This window comes from Dipodomys ordii, unplaced genomic scaffold (assembly GCF_000151885.1).
Source record: "Dipodomys ordii isolate 6190 unplaced genomic scaffold, Dord_2.0 Scaffold13, whole genome shotgun sequence".
Taxonomy (NCBI): Eukaryota; Metazoa; Chordata; class Mammalia; order Rodentia; family Heteromyidae; genus Dipodomys; species Dipodomys ordii.
Window position 1 is genome coordinate 10,145,451 of NW_012267229.1, and position 17,980 is coordinate 10,163,430.

General features: G+C 41.7%; 1 protein-coding gene across 1 annotated transcript in view; it reads left to right on the plus strand.

Moving 5' to 3' along the window:
- The window catches only part of Rnf24 (ring finger protein 24), a 55,201-nt gene extending 37,569 nt beyond the window's left edge, over window positions 1-17,632 (plus strand). Inside the window, exons 3-7 of the mRNA XM_013010801.1 lie at window positions 5,841-5,990; window positions 11,594-11,636; window positions 14,145-14,186; window positions 16,063-16,142; window positions 17,140-17,632. Of these exons, the coding sequence (XP_012866255.1) occupies window positions 5,841-5,990; window positions 11,594-11,636; window positions 14,145-14,186; window positions 16,063-16,142; window positions 17,140-17,278 (454 nt within the window). The 3' untranslated portion in view covers window positions 17,279-17,632. The remainder of the gene's footprint in view (window positions 1-5,840; window positions 5,991-11,593; window positions 11,637-14,144; window positions 14,187-16,062; window positions 16,143-17,139) is intronic.
- The last annotated feature ends 348 nt before the right edge of the window (window positions 17,633-17,980 follow it).

Below are 17,980 nucleotides of genomic sequence, written 5' to 3' on the forward strand. Positions count from 1 at the left end.
TTCTTTTTGCTTATGTGGTGCTGAGGAATCGAACCCAGGGCCTCAGGCATGCAAGGCAAGTGCTCTACCACTGAGCCACCTTCCCAGCCCCTGTATCTTCTTTTTTAGACCCATGATTCATAGTTTTGGTTTTTTGATGAAGTCCAAGAAATCTTATAAATTCCATTTTTCTGAGGTTTTTTTCAATGTCTTTGATTGTTTGATCTAATTCTTCTGCTTTATCTTTAACTCCTCATATTCTATTTCCAACTTGTTCTGTTATTAGTTAGGCTAGGCTTTCAATTGAGTTTTTATTTGGGCAGTTGAGCACTTCATTTCCAGGATTTCTGTTTGATTTTTGTTTCAAGATTTCTTTATCTTTATTGAATTCCTCTTTCATCTCTTCTTTATTTCCCTTAGCTGTTTGTTTAAATTCTCTAGTTGTATACTCTTAATTCTTCCAGGTATTTATACTTCCGTTCCTTTATTTCATTGATCATCCTTGTTGTTTTATTGAATTCATTGTTTGACCTTTCTTCCTCTTCCTTATCACTTACGTCCTTTGTTGTGGAGTTGTTGGCTTTTGAGGAGACATGTTTCCTTTTTCTTAAACTTAGTGATTTTTCACTGGGATTTACATAGCGGGGCCAAGTTTGTTAGACATTTTTGATCTGGATCCTTTCAGTTGGTGATTTCTCACTTTATTTAAGGCTGGGTAATAGCTGGGTTGTGGTGTGTTTTCCTGTTACTAAATTGCAGGGGTGTGACTCAATTGTCAAATACTCAAAACCAGTTTAATGTGTACTGCATGGAAAACTGTTCTCCACTCAGAGTAAGGAAGCTTAGCTGAGAAGCTATTGCAGTTGATAAACCACAGTCTTCTGTTTATGGCAGTATCTGATGAAGACCAGTCACTAATATTGCTCCAGTATCTTTAGATGAATGTAGAAGCAACGATGTTATCTTCATGCTCTAAGAACACCTTAGTGAACCAGGGTGGTCATAGGAAGATGACACTTGTTTATACTCACTGTTATTTGGTTATATAAGGAAGAAAGAAGTCGTAGCAGAATTTTATAGGAAAGGTTAATGAGGAAGTGGGGTGAGGTAAGTAGAAAAAAATCTAGTTACTGTGTTGGTATAGGGAGAGGAAGACAAAATGAAAATTCAATGGATACACACTTAAAAAAAAAAAAAAAGCTGGGCACCATTGGCTCACACGTGTAATCCTAGCTACTCAGGAGGCTGAGTTCTGAGGAATGCAGTTCAGAGCCATCCGAGGTAGGAAAGTCCGTGAGACTGTTTTCTCCAATAAACCACCTGAAAACCAGAAGTGGCGCTGTGGCTCAAGTGGTAGAACACTCCCCTTAAGTTGAAGAGCTGAGGGACAGCGCCCAGGCCCAAAGTTCAAGCCCCATGACAAAAAAAAAAAAAAAATGAGAAAAGGAAGGGAGAAGCAGAAATGGAGGCCAGGTGCCAGTGGCTCACGCCTGTAATCCTAGCTACTTAGGAGGCTGAGATCTGAGGATCACAGTTCAAAGCCAGCCTGGCAGGAAAGTCCGAGAGACTCTTATCTCCAATAAAGCACTAGAAAACCAAAAGTGGTACTGTGGCTCAAGCGGTAGAGTGCTCGCCTTGAGCTCAAGAATTGAGGGACAGCGCCCAAGCCCTGAGTTCAAACCCCACAGCCAAAAAAAAAAGTAAATGGAAGGGGTAAATGGACTATAACTAGAAAGTAAAATCTAAAAAGTTTTTGTCCTAGATCAGATAAAAAGAAAAAAATCCATATGATTGAACAGATTTTAAAAATCCTAACAGCCAAATCAAAACAGCAATAAAGACTAAATAAAATAAAGTAGGTCTTGAAGAGTGTGTGTGTGCGCGTGCGTGCGTGTCTCCGTGTGTCCTAGTTGCCTCTAATAGCAACCCCTCCTGAGTGTCCTGAGATATTACTACAGTCGTCCTTCAGTGAACAGTGGCCAACCTGACCAGTGTCTCTGCTGTGACCAAGAAGGGAATCTCAAGCCTTTGTCACCCAGTTGCCAGACTTCCCAAGTCTCTGGTATCTAAGCTGTCAGTGTCTTCACACTTTCCCCCTCCTTAGCCACCTCTTATGACTAACTTATATGCAAATTTGATGGCAGAGTGTCCTGTGAGTGAGTCATTGAGCCATGATTGCACTTTACTCACAGGTCCTCAGGTAATTCAGTCCTGACAACAGACTTATTCTCAAGATGGCAACTGACTCTCTCACACAAGATTAGTGGAGCCACACAATACCTTTCTTCACCAAGACTGACCTCCCACAAATCCCACAGAGCCTTAAAGTTAAGGCTTATGGATATTGAGGGCTAGTTCCATAGCTACAGTTAGTAGTCTCTTGGCAGAATCATCTGTTTTACCTTATATTGCAGTCTTGGCTTTCCCTTCTCCCACTCAGGGAGCCAGAGCCTGGCTTAAACTTCACACTGCATTTCTTCTGCCAAGATAGTTCCTCCATATTTTTCTGCTTCCCTGCCACCTCCTTTGTAGATTCTGGTTCCTTTCTTCTCTTTAGAATCTAATCTTTTCTGTGACACCAAATTCTTCTCATTCATAGAACGAAAGTGACAGACTTCTAATTCACCATCTTGACCCACCTCTAATAACAAAAAATTATTACTGGGCTGATGAATATATAGTTCTATTTTTTAAGAATATATTATATAGGGCCTGGGAATGTGGCTTAGTGGTAGACAGCTTGCCTAGCATGCATGAAGCCCTGGGTTCCATTCCACATAAACAGAAAAAGCTGTGGCTCACATGGTAGAGTGCTAACCTTGAGCAAAAGCAGCTCAGGGACAGTGCCCAGGCTCTGAGTTCAAGCCCCAGGACTGGAAAAAAAAAAAAAAAAGAATATCTTATATTAGCTAGGTGTTGGTAGTGCATGCCTATAATACCAGAACTCAGGAGACCAAGGCAAGCCTGGGATACATAGTTAGAAACAATTAATAGTAAAAATTAAAATTAGAAAAACAATTTTAATTTAAATTTTATTGAAAAGGTGATGTATAGAAGGGTTACAATTACATAAGTCAGGTAATGAACACCTTTCATTTTGAAGTGTTACGCCCTGCTCCATTTTCCCCCACTTTTTCCCCCCTCCCACAATTTTTTTTCATACTGGAAAAAATATGGTGAAATTGTATAAAAGCAAAGGTATTTCTAGATCAGAATTAGTATCTTTGAATACCCCACCATCTCCTGAGACTGTTGGACCAGCATATTAATTATGGCTACATCATTTGATTACCAAAGAAATAAGAAAAAATTCCTAGGCTATATTCTGCATCAGCATACCCTCTGCCAGGTGATGATAACTCGTGAAAGAAGGGCTCTGCACATCCAGCCCCTAGGAGCACTTCCCTTTGAGACAACACCCCTCAAATGATCTGAAAACGAGCCAGGTGTCAGTGGCTCACGCCTATAATCCTAGCTACTCAGGAGGCTGAGATCTGAGGATTAAGGTTCAAAGCCATCCCACGCAGGAAAGTTTGTGAGACTCTTATCTCCAATAAACCACCAGAAAAAAAAAAAAAAACAGAAATGGTGCTGTGGCTTAAGTGGTAAAGTGCTAGCCTTGAGCTGAAGTGCTTTGAGACAGCGCCCAGGTCCAGAGTTCAAGCCCTACAACAAACCAAAAAAAACAAAAAACAGTTCTGCATATCTGACAGTCTGCCTTGAATTCTGCAAGAGTACCTTGGTGGCATCACCCAATGCAAGGACACTACAGGCCAGTGTTGTCACAGGCCTGTAGTGACCTCATGCCTAGTTGTCCCATATTGATGGATGCCTCTGATGAGGACATAGGTTTTCAATTTCAAGGTTTTTTTTTTAAATTTGATTTTGGTTATAGTTACAGTTTAATTGCATTATCACTCTTTGGTCTCAATAAACAGTACTGACAGCAGCCTTTGGATTTCATACAAAATCAAAATGCCAAGTGAAGTTCTATTGGGAAGGTTACTGGGTTACTTTATCACTATAGCCCAGGGGCTGGGATGTAGCTCAGTGGCAAAGCGCTTGCCTAGCAAGCGCAACGTCCTGGGTTCGATCCCCAGTACCAAAAAAGAAAAGACAAAAAAAAAATGCCTTCACTATAGCCCATCACCTAAAAGAGAACACAGCCTCCATTCCTGGAATTTTACCCCATACTGACCAATAAGGATTACAAGCAAATTGGTAGAAATAGTCCCTCATTTAATGCAAAATAACATTTGCTCTTAGCTCCTACAGGCTGGGAGCAGCAGAGCTTTGGCATTGGAGAGGTTGTGGCTCCCAGACTTTGTGTGCCGTGGTTGTGGGACTAAAACTCTGTCAGCTACAGTTTCCTTATCTGGAAAACAGAAGTTGGATGTGAGGACTAAATAAAATAATGCCAGTAAAATTCTTAAGACAGAGCCTAACTTAAAAGAGGTTTTAAAAAGAAGAGGAAAAATCAAATGATTAGCAAATCACAAGCCACTGTTTTGCTTTGTTTGTTTTGGCAGAACTAGAGTTTGAACTCAGGCCCTTATGCTTCCTAGGCAGGGTCTCCACCACTTAAGCCACACACCCTCAGCCCTCTTTACTTTGTCATTTTTTCCCATAGGGTCTCACATTTATGCCTAGGCTGGGCTGGACCAGGATCCTCCTATTTATACTTCCCATATAGCTGGGATTATTGCCCTGTTTTGTGTGTGTGTTCGGCTAGTACTGGGGCTTGAATGCAGGGCCCAGGCATTCTGTTTTTTTGCTCTAGACACAACTTTTTGCTTGAGCCACAGCTTCACTTTTGGCTTTTGGTGGTTAATTGGAGTTAAAAGTCTCACAAACTGTCCTCATCAGGCTGGATTCTCAGATCTCAGACTCCTGAGTAGCAAGGATTACAGGCAGGCTTGAACTACCAGTACCTGGCGACATATGGGGGGTGTTTTTTGGGGGGGTTGTTTTGGGTGGGGGATCTGGTAGTGGGTCTTGAACTCAGGGCTTGGGTACTGTTCCTTAGCTTTTTCCACTCTCGGCTTGCACTCTACCATTTAAGCTTCACTTCTGGCTTTTTTGGGGTTTTGTGGTTAAGTGGTGACAAGAGTCTTTCCTGTGCAGGCTGGCTTCAAACTGGGAGCCTCAGATCCTAGCCTCCTGAATAACTACAATGAGAGATGTGAACTACTGGTGCCTGGCATCTTGAAATTATAAATATTGCTGCTTTGAGGCTTGTGTTATTCAAAGTTAAAAAGTATGAAGCTAGGTGTTATTGTGCATGCCTGTAAGCCCAGTTACTTTGAAGATAGGAGGCTCACTGTTCAAGGCTAGACTCTGTCTCAAAATCAAGATTGACATGTGGTGCGGGCTTATAACACCAACTACTCAGGAGGTAGAGGAAGGCTGTGGTCCAAGGATGGCCTGGGCTAAAGTGGGAGACCCTCTCTGAAAAGCAAATGAAAAACAAATGGACTGGATGTATGGCTTAACTGGTAGAGTGCTTTGCCTAGCAAGTGGGAGGCCCTGAGTTCAATTCCCAGTACTGTTAAAGAAAGGAAGGAAGGAAGGAAAAGAGGGAGGCAGTAGAAGAAGGAAGGAAGGAAGGAAATAAATTAGAGTTTGAAAAATCTTGACTTTTTTTCTTGTGAGATTGAGGGTTTTCATCTTCATTAGTTACTGGCATTTGTAGTAGTGCCAGGTATAGAAAAAGAACTCAGTAAGTTTTGATTGGTGATTGAATACTTAACCAATTTATTATTTCAAACGGGCATTAGAAAACTTTCGTTTCTATGCATAGATAATGCTATTTAGGTTCCTACTGTTTATATATAATTATTTTCTCTTTTCTTCCCCTACAGTTCATCCATGAGCTCAGATTTCCCACATTACAACTTCAGGATGCCTAATATCGGGTTCCAGAATCTGCCTCTCAACATATACATTGTGGTTTTTGGCACTGCTATATTTGTCTTCATCCTTAGTTTACTCTTCTGTTGCTACTTGATTAGGTAATCAATTTGATTATATTAATGTGCTAAATATGCTAAACAAGATGAAGAAAACTTTTTAGGTGTGATAATTGGCAAATCCTCTACATTAATGTGCTTTACAGCTTTCTTCTTGTGTGAGCTAGTAATTCAGCAATTATTTCATGCAGTCTTCAATGCTGACTGATAAGGAGATATTGTACTCTATAGGACAAAATTGTCTCCCTTAATATTCCCACCATATTTGCACCTTGTCCAGATACACTGTCACAGTTTGCAGCATTTAATCTGTTTTCACAGATATTTCAAAGTTGCTCTCTCAGAGAGCATTGATTGCTTCATTGTTTTCTGAAGTCATTAGGAATCAAAAATACCATGTCTGGGGCTGGGGGTTTAGCCCAGCGGAAAGGCGCCCGCCCGGTGCATACAAGGCCCTGGGTTCGGTCCTCAGCCCTGGAAAAAGAAAAGAAAATGAAAAAAAAATGCCATGTCTAAGACAGAATCTGTGGCTTAAAAAAAAAACTTCTTGTGGTCTTTCAAACTCTTCAACTCCCATTGTTGTCTGGCTAGCCGCTCCCCAGCAGTACATGCAGAGGCAAGTGACAAAGGTAACCTCGCTTGCAGTGGTTAGATTTTACCACTGACGTAATTATATCTAAACATTTAAAGTTTTTAAATAGGGCCCAATTGTCAAAGCTCAAAAAAGTTCCTTCAATGAGGTTTTTGGAATAGAAAGCTAAATTATTAACACCTATATATCTAACAGTTCTTAGTGTTCATAAGATATGCGGTTATGGTTAAATCTTGAATGGTTTTGTTTTGTTTTGCTATTGGGCATTGATTGACGTCTCAGGGCTTGTGCTTGTTAGGCAAGGGCTCTCCCACTTGAGCCACGTGCCTAAGCCATGATTGTGGTTAAGATAAACACTACCATCTGGTATCTTTTTTACAATGATTTGTTATTACTGTTAGTATCTGGGACATTCTTACTGACTAGTGGTCAGATCTGAATGAAGTTAGTATATAATTTCTGATACTCTGACAAGTGATTTTACCTTCTTCATAGAGTCTTTCTGAAACTTCTCATAAAAGGTAAGTATACCTTATAACTAGAGATAGGTAGGTAGGTAGATAGATAGATAGATAGATAGATAGATAGATAGATAGATAGATAGATAGATAGATAGATAGATAGATGTTAGCTGCATGTATATTTTTAGATCTTGCTCAGAGCAGTAGTTACAGGTTTGAGATTAATAAAATTATACTCCTCAGAAAAAACTTTGTGAAAATGTGCTTATTTCTAGAAATACTCCTTTTTCAAAAATATCTATAACATGTACAAGACACTATGTTGAAAACGAACTTTATAACTTGTGGCCAGAGAGAGGAGTTGGGGAGGTGAGGCAGGAAGGGAGGGTAGGGGAAAAACAAAGGAGGAGGTAACAATGCCCAATAGGAAATGTACTCATTGCCTTACTCATGTAACTGTAACCCCTCTGTACAGTATTTTTACAATAAAAAAACATAAAAATCTATAACAATAGCTTGATGAACGCTATATAAAATTCAGCAGCTTATACATGTTCAATATCAGTTTTTTTAATTAAAGAAATAAACACAGCCCAAACAGCAGCTCATAGCATCAAAATATCTTTCATTTTCTGAGACTTACTAGATTATTTTGCCAATACCAGTATTTGAACACAAGGCTTCTCACTTGTTCAGCTTGCTTGTGCTCAGCTAGCACACCTCCACTTGAACCAAGCCTCCAGTTTGGCTTTTTTCTGGTTATTTTGGAGATGGAGTCTAGCAAATTTTTCTGCCCAGGCCTCAAACCTCAGTCCTCCAGGTCTAAACTTCCTGAGTACCTAAGATTGCCAGCATAAGCCACCAGTTTCCTCCAGTTTGGGGGAAGATTTCCATGAAAGTCTTATCCAAAGAGTTCCCTCTGGTCATAGGCAGACTCAGAACCATAGGAGGAATACAGCTGAGGTCTAAACAAGACCCCCACCACCAGCCACAGTCATGCACAGCATGAATCCCCATCCACAGAATCCTCAGGTCTGCTAGAGCTATGAACAGGGCACTACTATAACACAAAGAGGGATGTCCTACCTTACACTTCATCAGACATCATGCCACATTCTACTGTATGTTATTCATCTCTCATCCCAGACAGACTTGTTTTATTTGCTGTATCCCAAACACTCAGAACAGTACATAGCAGCACATAGTCACTCAGTTAATGTTTGCTGAGTAATAGAGTGAGTGAGTAGTTTCCATATTAGAAAGACAATCGATGTCCTCACAATGAATGAAAGTATGTGGAATCATATAATGAGAGTAAATTTCTAAATTTTTTTTAAAAAATCAACATTACATACCACCTTAATAGTAGAAAAGAATTGTGCTGGGCACCGGTGGCTTATGCCTATAATCCTAGCTACTCAGGAAGCTGAGATCTGAGGATCATGGTTCAAAGCCAGCCCGGGCAGGAAAGTCCATGAGACTCTTATCTCCAGTTAACCACCAGAAAACCGGAAGTGGAGCTGTGGCTCAAGAGTGCACACATTGAGCTGAAGAGCTTGGACAGCACCCAGGTCTAGTGTTCAAGCCCCGCTACCAACAACAACAAAAATAGTAGAAAAGAAATGCTTTGACAAAGCTTATTGCCTATTCATAGTTTGTTTCATTTTGCCTTTTTTTGAGCCAGGATTTCAAAAAAATACTGAATTCAAACTCATGGTTCTCCTGCCTCACCCTCCTAAGTGCTGGGATTACAGGCATGTACCACTAAGCCTGACTCACATTCTTTTTTAACTTTTGTGTCAGTACTATGGCTTGAACCCAGGGCCTTGCAATCTTGCTCTACTTGGTTGCTCACAGCTGGTGCTCTACTATTTGAGCCATGTCTCCAGCCTGGCTTTTGCTGGTTGTTTTGGAAATGGAGTTTCATGGACTTTTCAACATAGGCTGGCTTTGAATCTCAGTCCTTGGGATCTCATCCACAATAGCTAGGATTACAAGCTTTTTTTTTTTTTTTGGATACAGTCGTGGGGCCTAAACTCTGGGCCTGGGCACTGTCCCTCAGCTCTTCAGCTCAAGGCTAGCGCTCTACCACTTGAGCTACAGTGCCACTTCCGGCTTTTTTCTTTTTGCTAATGTGGTACTGAGGAATCGAACCTAGGGCCTCATGCATGCAAGGCAAGCACTCTACCACTGAGCTACCTTCCCAGCCCCGATTACAAGCTTTATATAGGAAACTTAAGGCCAGCTTAGGCTATATAGCAAAACCCTGTCTCAACACAGAACAGAATAGTATATGTGAACTCCACTACTTTTCATGATTTTTCTGTAAGCATGAAAGTATTTCAAAATAAGGTTTGGGGGAGGATGTTTTGTTTTGCAGGACTGAAAAGGGCCTCCCCTTGCTAGGTAAGCACTCTATCAGTTAAGCCATGTCCCAGTAAAAGTAGGGTTTTTTTTTTAATAGCATAGTATCAATATAGGCCTATTAGTTTATCAGGGCTGTAATAATAAGTACCCCAAACTAGGTGACTTAAAACAACAGGAATTTCATCTCTCAAATTATGGAAGCAGGAAGGTCAGGATCAAAGTGTTGATCCTTCTGAAGGGTCTAGAAGAGCCTTCTTCACCTCTTCTAGCTTCAGGTGATTGCCAGTGATCCTTGTTATCACTTGGCTCACAGCTGCTCATTCATTTTCTGTCTATTTCATCATATATCTCTCTGTCCTATATCTTACTCTCTTCACCTGAGGATACCAGTCACCTTGGATTTAGAATCTAGCCTATCCAGTATGACTTCATTTTCACTCATTGATAATGTTAAATTACCTTATTTTCAAACAAGTTACATTTCAGAATTCTAGTTGGCTTATGCATTTCTTTTTGAAACACTATTCTAACCAGTATGCAAGGACTGGCAAATAAAGCAATGGAACAAAATAGTCTAGGCCACATACTTCGAACATCTAATTTATTTGCAATATGATGGAGAAAGGTGAAGATGGTGGTAAGGCAGGAAGATCTGGATGGGGCAGCATTCAGCATTCAGATGAACCCCACATGGGTATGTGATACATAAAATAACACGTTGCTTTCACAACATACTCACAGAAAATATCTTCATAATCTTGGGCTAGGCAGAGATTTCTTTAACTGCACACAAAACTAACCTAACTGAAGAAGGTTGATAAATTGAACTACATTTAAAGAGTTGTTTTTTAACTGAGTCTACCAAGCAGTGGCAAAGATATAAAACTAAATATTCAAGAAGTAGAAATTGGTATAAACAATTTGGACCAGTTACCTCCTCAACAGAAATGAATCTGTGTGTCCAACAACAAAAAAACATGTAGAGTTTCTGTAGCAGCTTTATTCAACACTAGAATGAATAAATTGTATTATATTCACCAAATGAAATACTATGTCAGTCAAAAAGGCTAAACTGCTGCAACATGGATGAATCTCAAGAAGGATTATAGTCTGAAAGAAGACAACCCAATATACAGACAATGACCCATTTGTGTGATGTCCAGAAATTACTTATTTACAATTTAGAATTATTCTACAGTGCCAGGCACCAATGGCTCATGCTTGTAAGCCTACCTGTCAGGAGGCTGAGATCTGAGGATTGTTGTTTGAAGCCAGCCCAGGCAGAAAAGTCTCTAAGAAACTCATCTCTAATTAACTACTCAAAAACATGAATGAGAGGAAAAGAGCAAACAGCTTACACTAAGCAAAAAGAAATGTACATATCACCCAGTTTGGAAGAAATAGTTGTATTGTCAAAACTTATAGAATTCACAAACTTTATAGACCATGATAATGACAATTTGCCTTGTGAAGATTAAAATGTATTTGTGACTTTAACTAAGTATCACAATCCCATAATACTGTGAAATTTAGGTAAACGCTTAAGTCTCAATTAAAAAACAAACAGGAAGTGTCACTGTGGTTCAAAATGGTAGAACACCAGCCTTGAACAAAAAGAGCTCAGGGACAGTGCCCAGGCCCTGAGTTCAAGCCCCACAACTGACAAAAAAAATTATTCTACAGTGCTAGGAGTCCACATAGGGATACCTCTAGGGGACGGATATTGAATGAGGGGTCAATTCACAGGCTTCAGGGGTGTTGGAAATGTACTATGTTTTGCTACCAGTGATAATTACACTAGAATACACATTTTAAAAATATTTTATCTGTATACTTAAGGGATATTTGTGTGTGTATGTGTGTGTGTGTGTGTGTGTTTTACAGTAGCTGGGTTTGAATTCAGGGCATCCAGCTTGCTTGGCTTAGTTGCTTGGCTGGCACTCTACCACTCGAGCCAGGCATCTAGCCCTGTGTTTTCAGAGATGTAGTTTTGAGAACTTTTCTACCCATGCTGGCTTCAAACCTCTACCATCCCGAGTAGTTGATTACAGGTGTAACTACAAATACCCAGTTTTGTTAACATATTTCTTGCTTTAAGATATTTTTTTCATGAGATTTCCCTTCTATTGGATAACATTCACAGTTCACTGGTACTTTTTCACAGTGAGGTAAGAGAGATGTCACTTGGGAAATCTCAATATCAACATTGTTCCTTTGTCTTTTAGGCTAAGACATCAAGCACACAAAGAATTTTATGCCTACAAACAGGTGAGAAATTTAATTCTGATTGATTCTATGTCCCCCCCTCCCCAAAAAAACTTTGAGGACTGAGATTTCCACTCAAGTTAAACTGGAACTATATTTACTTGTGTTCATTTTAACATTCCACCTGTCAGTTTTGCCGTACAAAATATATCAGCTTCATTCTCTCACATTTTCCTTTCTTTCATTAGTATTATCTAAAGCTACAAAAAGTGATACAATAAATATAAACAGCAAGAGAACTTGAACCAAAAGTATTGCTGTAGTTTGTAACCCATGCAGCTACCATCTAATACTAGAGTTCAGAGACTGCTAAGTGAATTTTTTCCTCCTCCATTAAAGTCATAACTGTTCTCTGGAGGTGGCCAGCTGTGGTGCAGTAATCTCTTCTGCCTTTCATATGTTTTATCCTTTGTACTACACATTTGCTTAAGTCACACACACAAGTCTGCTATCCTGCATCATAGATGTTCAATCATCACCCGCTGCTTGAAAGTAGTTTTTCTTTTTTTGTCAGTCCTGGGGTTTGAACTCTGGGCCTGAGCACTGTCCTCAGCTCTTCAGCTCAAGGGGAGCACTCTACCACTTGAGCTACAGCGCCACTTCCCGTTTTCTGGTGGTTTATTGGAGATAAGAGTTTCACGGACTTTCCTGCCCGGGCTGGCTTTGAACCATGAGATCCTCAGATCTCAGCCTCCTGAGTAGCTAGGATTACACGCGTGAGCTACTGGCTCCCAACTTCGTAGTTTTTCTTGAATGTAGTTTTTCCTTCTATGTGTCATCCATTGACATTTTATCCCTGACGCGAAACAGCAGACCTTGATTTTCCCTAATTTTCATTTTACTCTGAGAAGGACATTTTTGTTGTCCTTAGCTTCCCCCACCCCTACTCAGTCCCCTAGATAGAAAGGGAAGCAGCTTTAGCTTATTTCATCTTTCACTTTGTTGATACAGATATCACAGGACCATTTCATCATTTTATGGTTGTATTTGTTTCTGTTCATCTTTTGGCCATGCATTTTTGGCATATTGTCTAGATGACACACTGGCTTCCTTGAGTATCCCACACTCTGCCCCAAACCTTTCATGGAGACTTTTAGTGCTGGACATTCAAGTGTCCTAAGTGAATGAGTCTTTTTTTTTTTTTTTTTTGTCGGTCATGGGGCTGAACTCTGGGCCTGGGTGCTGTCCCTCAGCTCTTCAGCTCAAGGCGAGCGCTCTACCACTTGAGCTACAGCGCCACTTCCAGTTTTCTAGTGGTTTATTGGAGATAGGAGTCTCATGATCTTTCCTGCCCGGGCTGGCTTTGAACCGCGATTCTCAGATCTCAGCCTCCTGAGTAGCTAGGATTACAGGTGTGAGCCACTGGTGCCTGGCTGAATGAGTCTTTTTATCGTAGTTCTACCATAGTCTTGACAGCCCCCAAGCTGCTTTCATGTAGGCTGACAGGAAGTAAAATTGGCCTTGGTGCTCAGCTTCATTGGTGAAGCTAATAGAACTGAGCAGGTTAAAACAGACTGTAAACTTGAGCTTTATGCACAAGAACTTTTGTACACCCCTATGGAGCTGCATGGTAGCTTCCACTTGATATTTCTCTGACTTGCCTGTTGAATCAAAACCAGTTTTGACTCAAGTGTAAGACATATAAGATTTATAATTCTCACGTTTATTTGCCTATTTTTTTCAACTTTAATATAAAACATAACTCAAGTTTATTCTCAAAAGAAAAGTTAATAGAATTCTGCTTTCTTAGTACTTTGTACAAAACTTAACCTGGTCACCACAGATTCAGGCAAACATAGACAAACCTGAATGAATTTTTAGCCCATGAACATAACTGAGTAGAGTTAAAGTTTACTGAGGACATTGATGTATAATAAGACTTCCAAAATTAAGACTGACTTTACATTTTAACCTTTCATAAGTTACTAATCAGTATCATCACCCAGTAAGGACTTATAAGTCATATGGCAGTCAATCTCCACTAATCTTATCATTTACTCTAGAGGGGCATGTGTTAATATTTTCCCAAGATTTAATCTACTCTCAGATTTTAAACATTTTTGCAGAATATCTGCTTTTACAAATAAAAGATAAATGTTGTTTAAAGTATACTGCCTCACGTTGTATTGAGCATGAAGAAAACTATACATATTTGTGAGGAGAGTGAGAAATGTTTCAGATTTAAATTTTAAAGTTGCAGCTTTAACATGGCATGAGCAGTGTGTGTGTGTGTGTGTATGTGTGTGTGTGTATACACATGCGCTTGTACTAGGCTTGAACTTGGGGCCTTGTGAAACATGATGCTCTTTAGTTTTTTGCTCATGGCTTGTGTCTTCCACTTGAGCCATACCTTCAGTTCTGCATTTTGCTGATTAATTGGAAATGGGGTCTCTCATAGTTTTTTTTTTGGTCAGGGCTGGCTTCAAAAGAGGATCTTCGGATCTCAGCCTCCTAGGATTACAGGCCTGAGACACTAGCGCCCAGCTTAAGAGCATTCTGTTTATCTTACAGGTTATACTAAAAGAGAAAGTAAAAGAACTGAATTTACATGAGGTAAGTTTGTGCCAAGTATTTTCATCTTTTCTTGGGTCATTTTCTAATTGAAAATGCTCTTCTATGGTATGTGTAAATGCCTTTACTTTCAGAAGTTGAAGATAGCCTTATTTTGCTCAGCTTCATAGACTCTTTGTCAGTAAGAGCACATAAAAAGCAGCTGACAACAGCAACATACCTTGTTTTCGGTAGAGCTGATGCCCATGTAGGGTTTCATAGCAGTAGGGATCCTGTCTGCTAATACGCTGTATGACAAGAAGACAGAAATTCATTTTCCTGTTCCAGATGAATTTGAACTAATTGCATCTATGAAACTATTCTCAAAGTTCCCCTCTCATCAGTGGCACACAAAAGGCAGTGATTATTTCATGGGTGGGGGTTGGACAGTAAGGCAGACATGGAACCAGGAAGGACACAAGTAAAGACTGGAACCCGGGCTGGGAAGTTGGCTCAGTGGTAGAGTGCTTGCCTTGCATGCATGAGGCCCTGGGTTTGATTCCTCAGCACCACATAAGCAGAAATTTAAAGCCGGAAGTGGCGCTGTGGCTCAAGTGGTAGAGTGCTAGCCTTGAGTTGAAGAGCTGAGGGACAGCGCCCAGGCCCAGAGTTCAGGCCCCACGACCAGACCAAAAAAAAAAAAAGACTGGAACCCTAGGAAAGGTCCAGCTCTGAAGCCACAGGGTTGTGCAGGGGGCTTAGCTCACTGATGTTACTCTAAGTAAACCTAGGCATGTATCTCCTCTATACTTTAAGATAGATAGTCTGTATGAGTTTTTTAACATTATTTTTGTGTTTCCTCTCACTATAAATGTCCAGAATTTGTTTTGGGTTTGTGCGGGGGGTTGGTTGGTTGGTTTTTGTGCCTGTACAGGAGCTTGAAATCAGGGTCTGGGCACTATCCCTTAACACTTTGGCTCCAGGCTAGCTCTCTTTCACTTTAAGTCACAGCTCCACTTCTAGAGTTGTAGGGGTTTTTTGGTGATTAATTGGATATAAGAATCTCATGGACTCTGCTGCTCTGGCTGACTTTGAGGCCTGACTGCAGCGCTCAAATCTCAGCTTCCTGAGTAGTTAGAATTACAGACATGTGCCACCAATACCCAGCCAGAATTTGTATTTGTTTTTTTTATTTTTATTTTAATTGAGTGAACTTTTAATATGACCAAGACAGATGCTGACAGAAAGAGCCAGAGTTGGAGGCCCAGGAACTATTAATAGCATGTTACTACAAGACAGTCATAACAAAGAGAGGACTGCGCAGGTGTAAGCCAGCCCTGCAGTGAATGCTAGGAGCCAGAGACTGGACTGGGCCTACAGAGCATCCCAGAGGAAGTGAGTTCATGTACATGTGGCAGGGAAAGTCTTGTATTTATTTTTTGTCAGTTGTGGGGCTTGAACTTGGGGCCTGGGCCTTGTCCCTGAGCTCTTTTGCTCAAGGCTAGAACTCTACCACTTCAAGCACAGCACCCCTTCTGGTTTTCTGGTGTTTAATTGGCGAGAAGAGTGTCATGGACTTTCCTTCCTGGGCTGGATTTGAGCTGTGATCTTGAGATCTCAGCTTCCTGAGTAGCTAGGATTACAGGCATGAGCTACCAGCCCCTGGCTGGGAGAAAGTCTTGTGAGTGATCTGGCATACTTTTTGTAGAAAAGGTTCTGCTTGTTTTCCCTTTCCTTCTGCCCACCCCCTTCAAGATGCTCACCAGGAAGAACATGAGTCTCTTTCTTCAGAGTCCTTGTCCTAATCAGCTCCTTCCTTTCACTTAAGTTTTAGGACATTGTAAATCCTTCAGATAGTCAGGCCTTAGGAGCCTGTCCAGTTTGTGACCTGGGCAAATACCTACCAGATGTGTGTTTTCATTTCTAACTCGCCTTTCAGCTCTGTGCGGTGTGTCTGGAAGACTTCAAGCCTCGAGATGAGTTGGGTATCTGTCCATGTAAGCATGCCTTCCACAGAAAGTGAGTATTGGTGTGGGATATTTTAAGGAAGGGCAGTTTTTGAGAGGTCTATGTAAACTTTTTTTTAGGAGGGGTGAAGTGAGTGATGACACTAGGACTTGAGTTAAAGGGCTTGTTCTTGCTAAGCAAGTTCTCTACCACTTGAGCCACACTCTGAGCACTACTAGCCTTGAACTCTTGAATCTTCTGCCTCAGCCTCCCAAGTGCTGGGGTTATAGGCATAAACCACACTTGGCTTGGTGAAGAATTATTCAGTATGATCCGACTTTGAATCACATCAGCCAACTTACTGTGGGCTTTGAGGCAGTGCCCAACAAGCATGACAACTTCACAATTGGCCTGTGATGCCGAAAGCTGATAGCATCCCACGGGGTAAGGGGGGGGGGGGGCTGGACGTGACCTTAGGAGAGCAGACCAGGAAGGCAGAACGTGATACCACACAGACTCAGGCACAGAGCCAGCCAAACCCACACCTCTTTGGAGCCATGCTGTAAACAGTTCTTTAGATGGAACTTTCCAGTGTCAGCTTCCGTCTCCTAAAATGCACTTTAATCAAAACCAGTTATTTTAAATCAAAATAAAGTCAGAATATAAATGGTAGTATGGGGTGCCTCCCTCCCTTCCTGAAGGCATATTAGTATCCTCCTTCTCTTGCAACTTTGTGGATTATATTGGTAATTTTTGTTCTTCCTACTATTCCCCACCCCCACCCCCACCCCACTCTGCTCCTCAGTGTGCTCAGTTCCTCTTTGGAAAGTTGTGGGCTGGCATCTTAGTGTCACCATGTAGAAGACGGGAGCACTGGCTTCCCCCCAGGCTCATGTGCATTCTCCACCTCTGGTGGGCCTCCCTGGGCCGCGCGCGTACCAGACTCCTCCCACTGTGGCCCTGGTGACAGAGCAGTTCACTGTCTGTGGCAACTGGGAGATCAGGGCATGCATGGGGCTGCCACGTGCCTGGAATTGACATCTGCCTCCTGGGCATCTCATTTTCACAGGTGCCTTATTAAGTGGCTGGAGGTTCGGAAAGTGTGCCCCCTGTGCAACATGCCAGTTCTGCAGCTGGCCCAGTTGCACAATAAGCAGGACCGTGGGCCCCCCCAGGGGCCCCTCCCTGGGGCAGAGAACATTGTATAGCTCACTGCAAGGATGAGATGGTTGGATACATCCATGGAGCCAGGAAGAAGGAGCAGGCTCCATCCTCGCTGCTCTCTGCCTCAGGCACCAGCTGCCACTTCCTTTGCCTCGTGAACTCGTGGGCCAGCCAAGCTGGGAATTTTGGCATCTGGGTCTTGTGACAACCAAAGCACTGACACTACCCCCACGCCAAGAGAAGTGGATGAGCCTACAGGTTTGGTTCCAGAAACTTCCATGAGCATCTCTGGCTAACTCCATTACATTCTTATCTCCCAGACACTTACCTCCATTTCAAGGCAAATCATTATCAAACAGAAGGGAAGATAAATACAGGTGTTGGGGCCGGGGGTTGCAGGCAGGTCTTTGCAGCCCAACCCCAGTGGATGGCTAAGCAGCCATGCAGGTCTCCATGCCTTTGTAGCCACAAACCCTCCTGATGGCCTTGAGCCAAGTGAGACCGGCAGTTCCGTCGGCTGAAGCACAGCTGGCTGCCAGTAATTCGTGAGACAGTGCCCACAAGACTTTCCATGTTGTAAGGCCATCTAGGACCCCAAGGGCTCTGGGTACAACAGCAGCAGTGTCCCCACACTACTCCCCACCTCCAGTTTACAACTCGTACTCTCAAGTCATCTAAGCTGAAACATTCAATGCACTTGGAAAGGCTTGGTCAGGAGCCATTTCCTCTTTTATCATTTCCCCCTC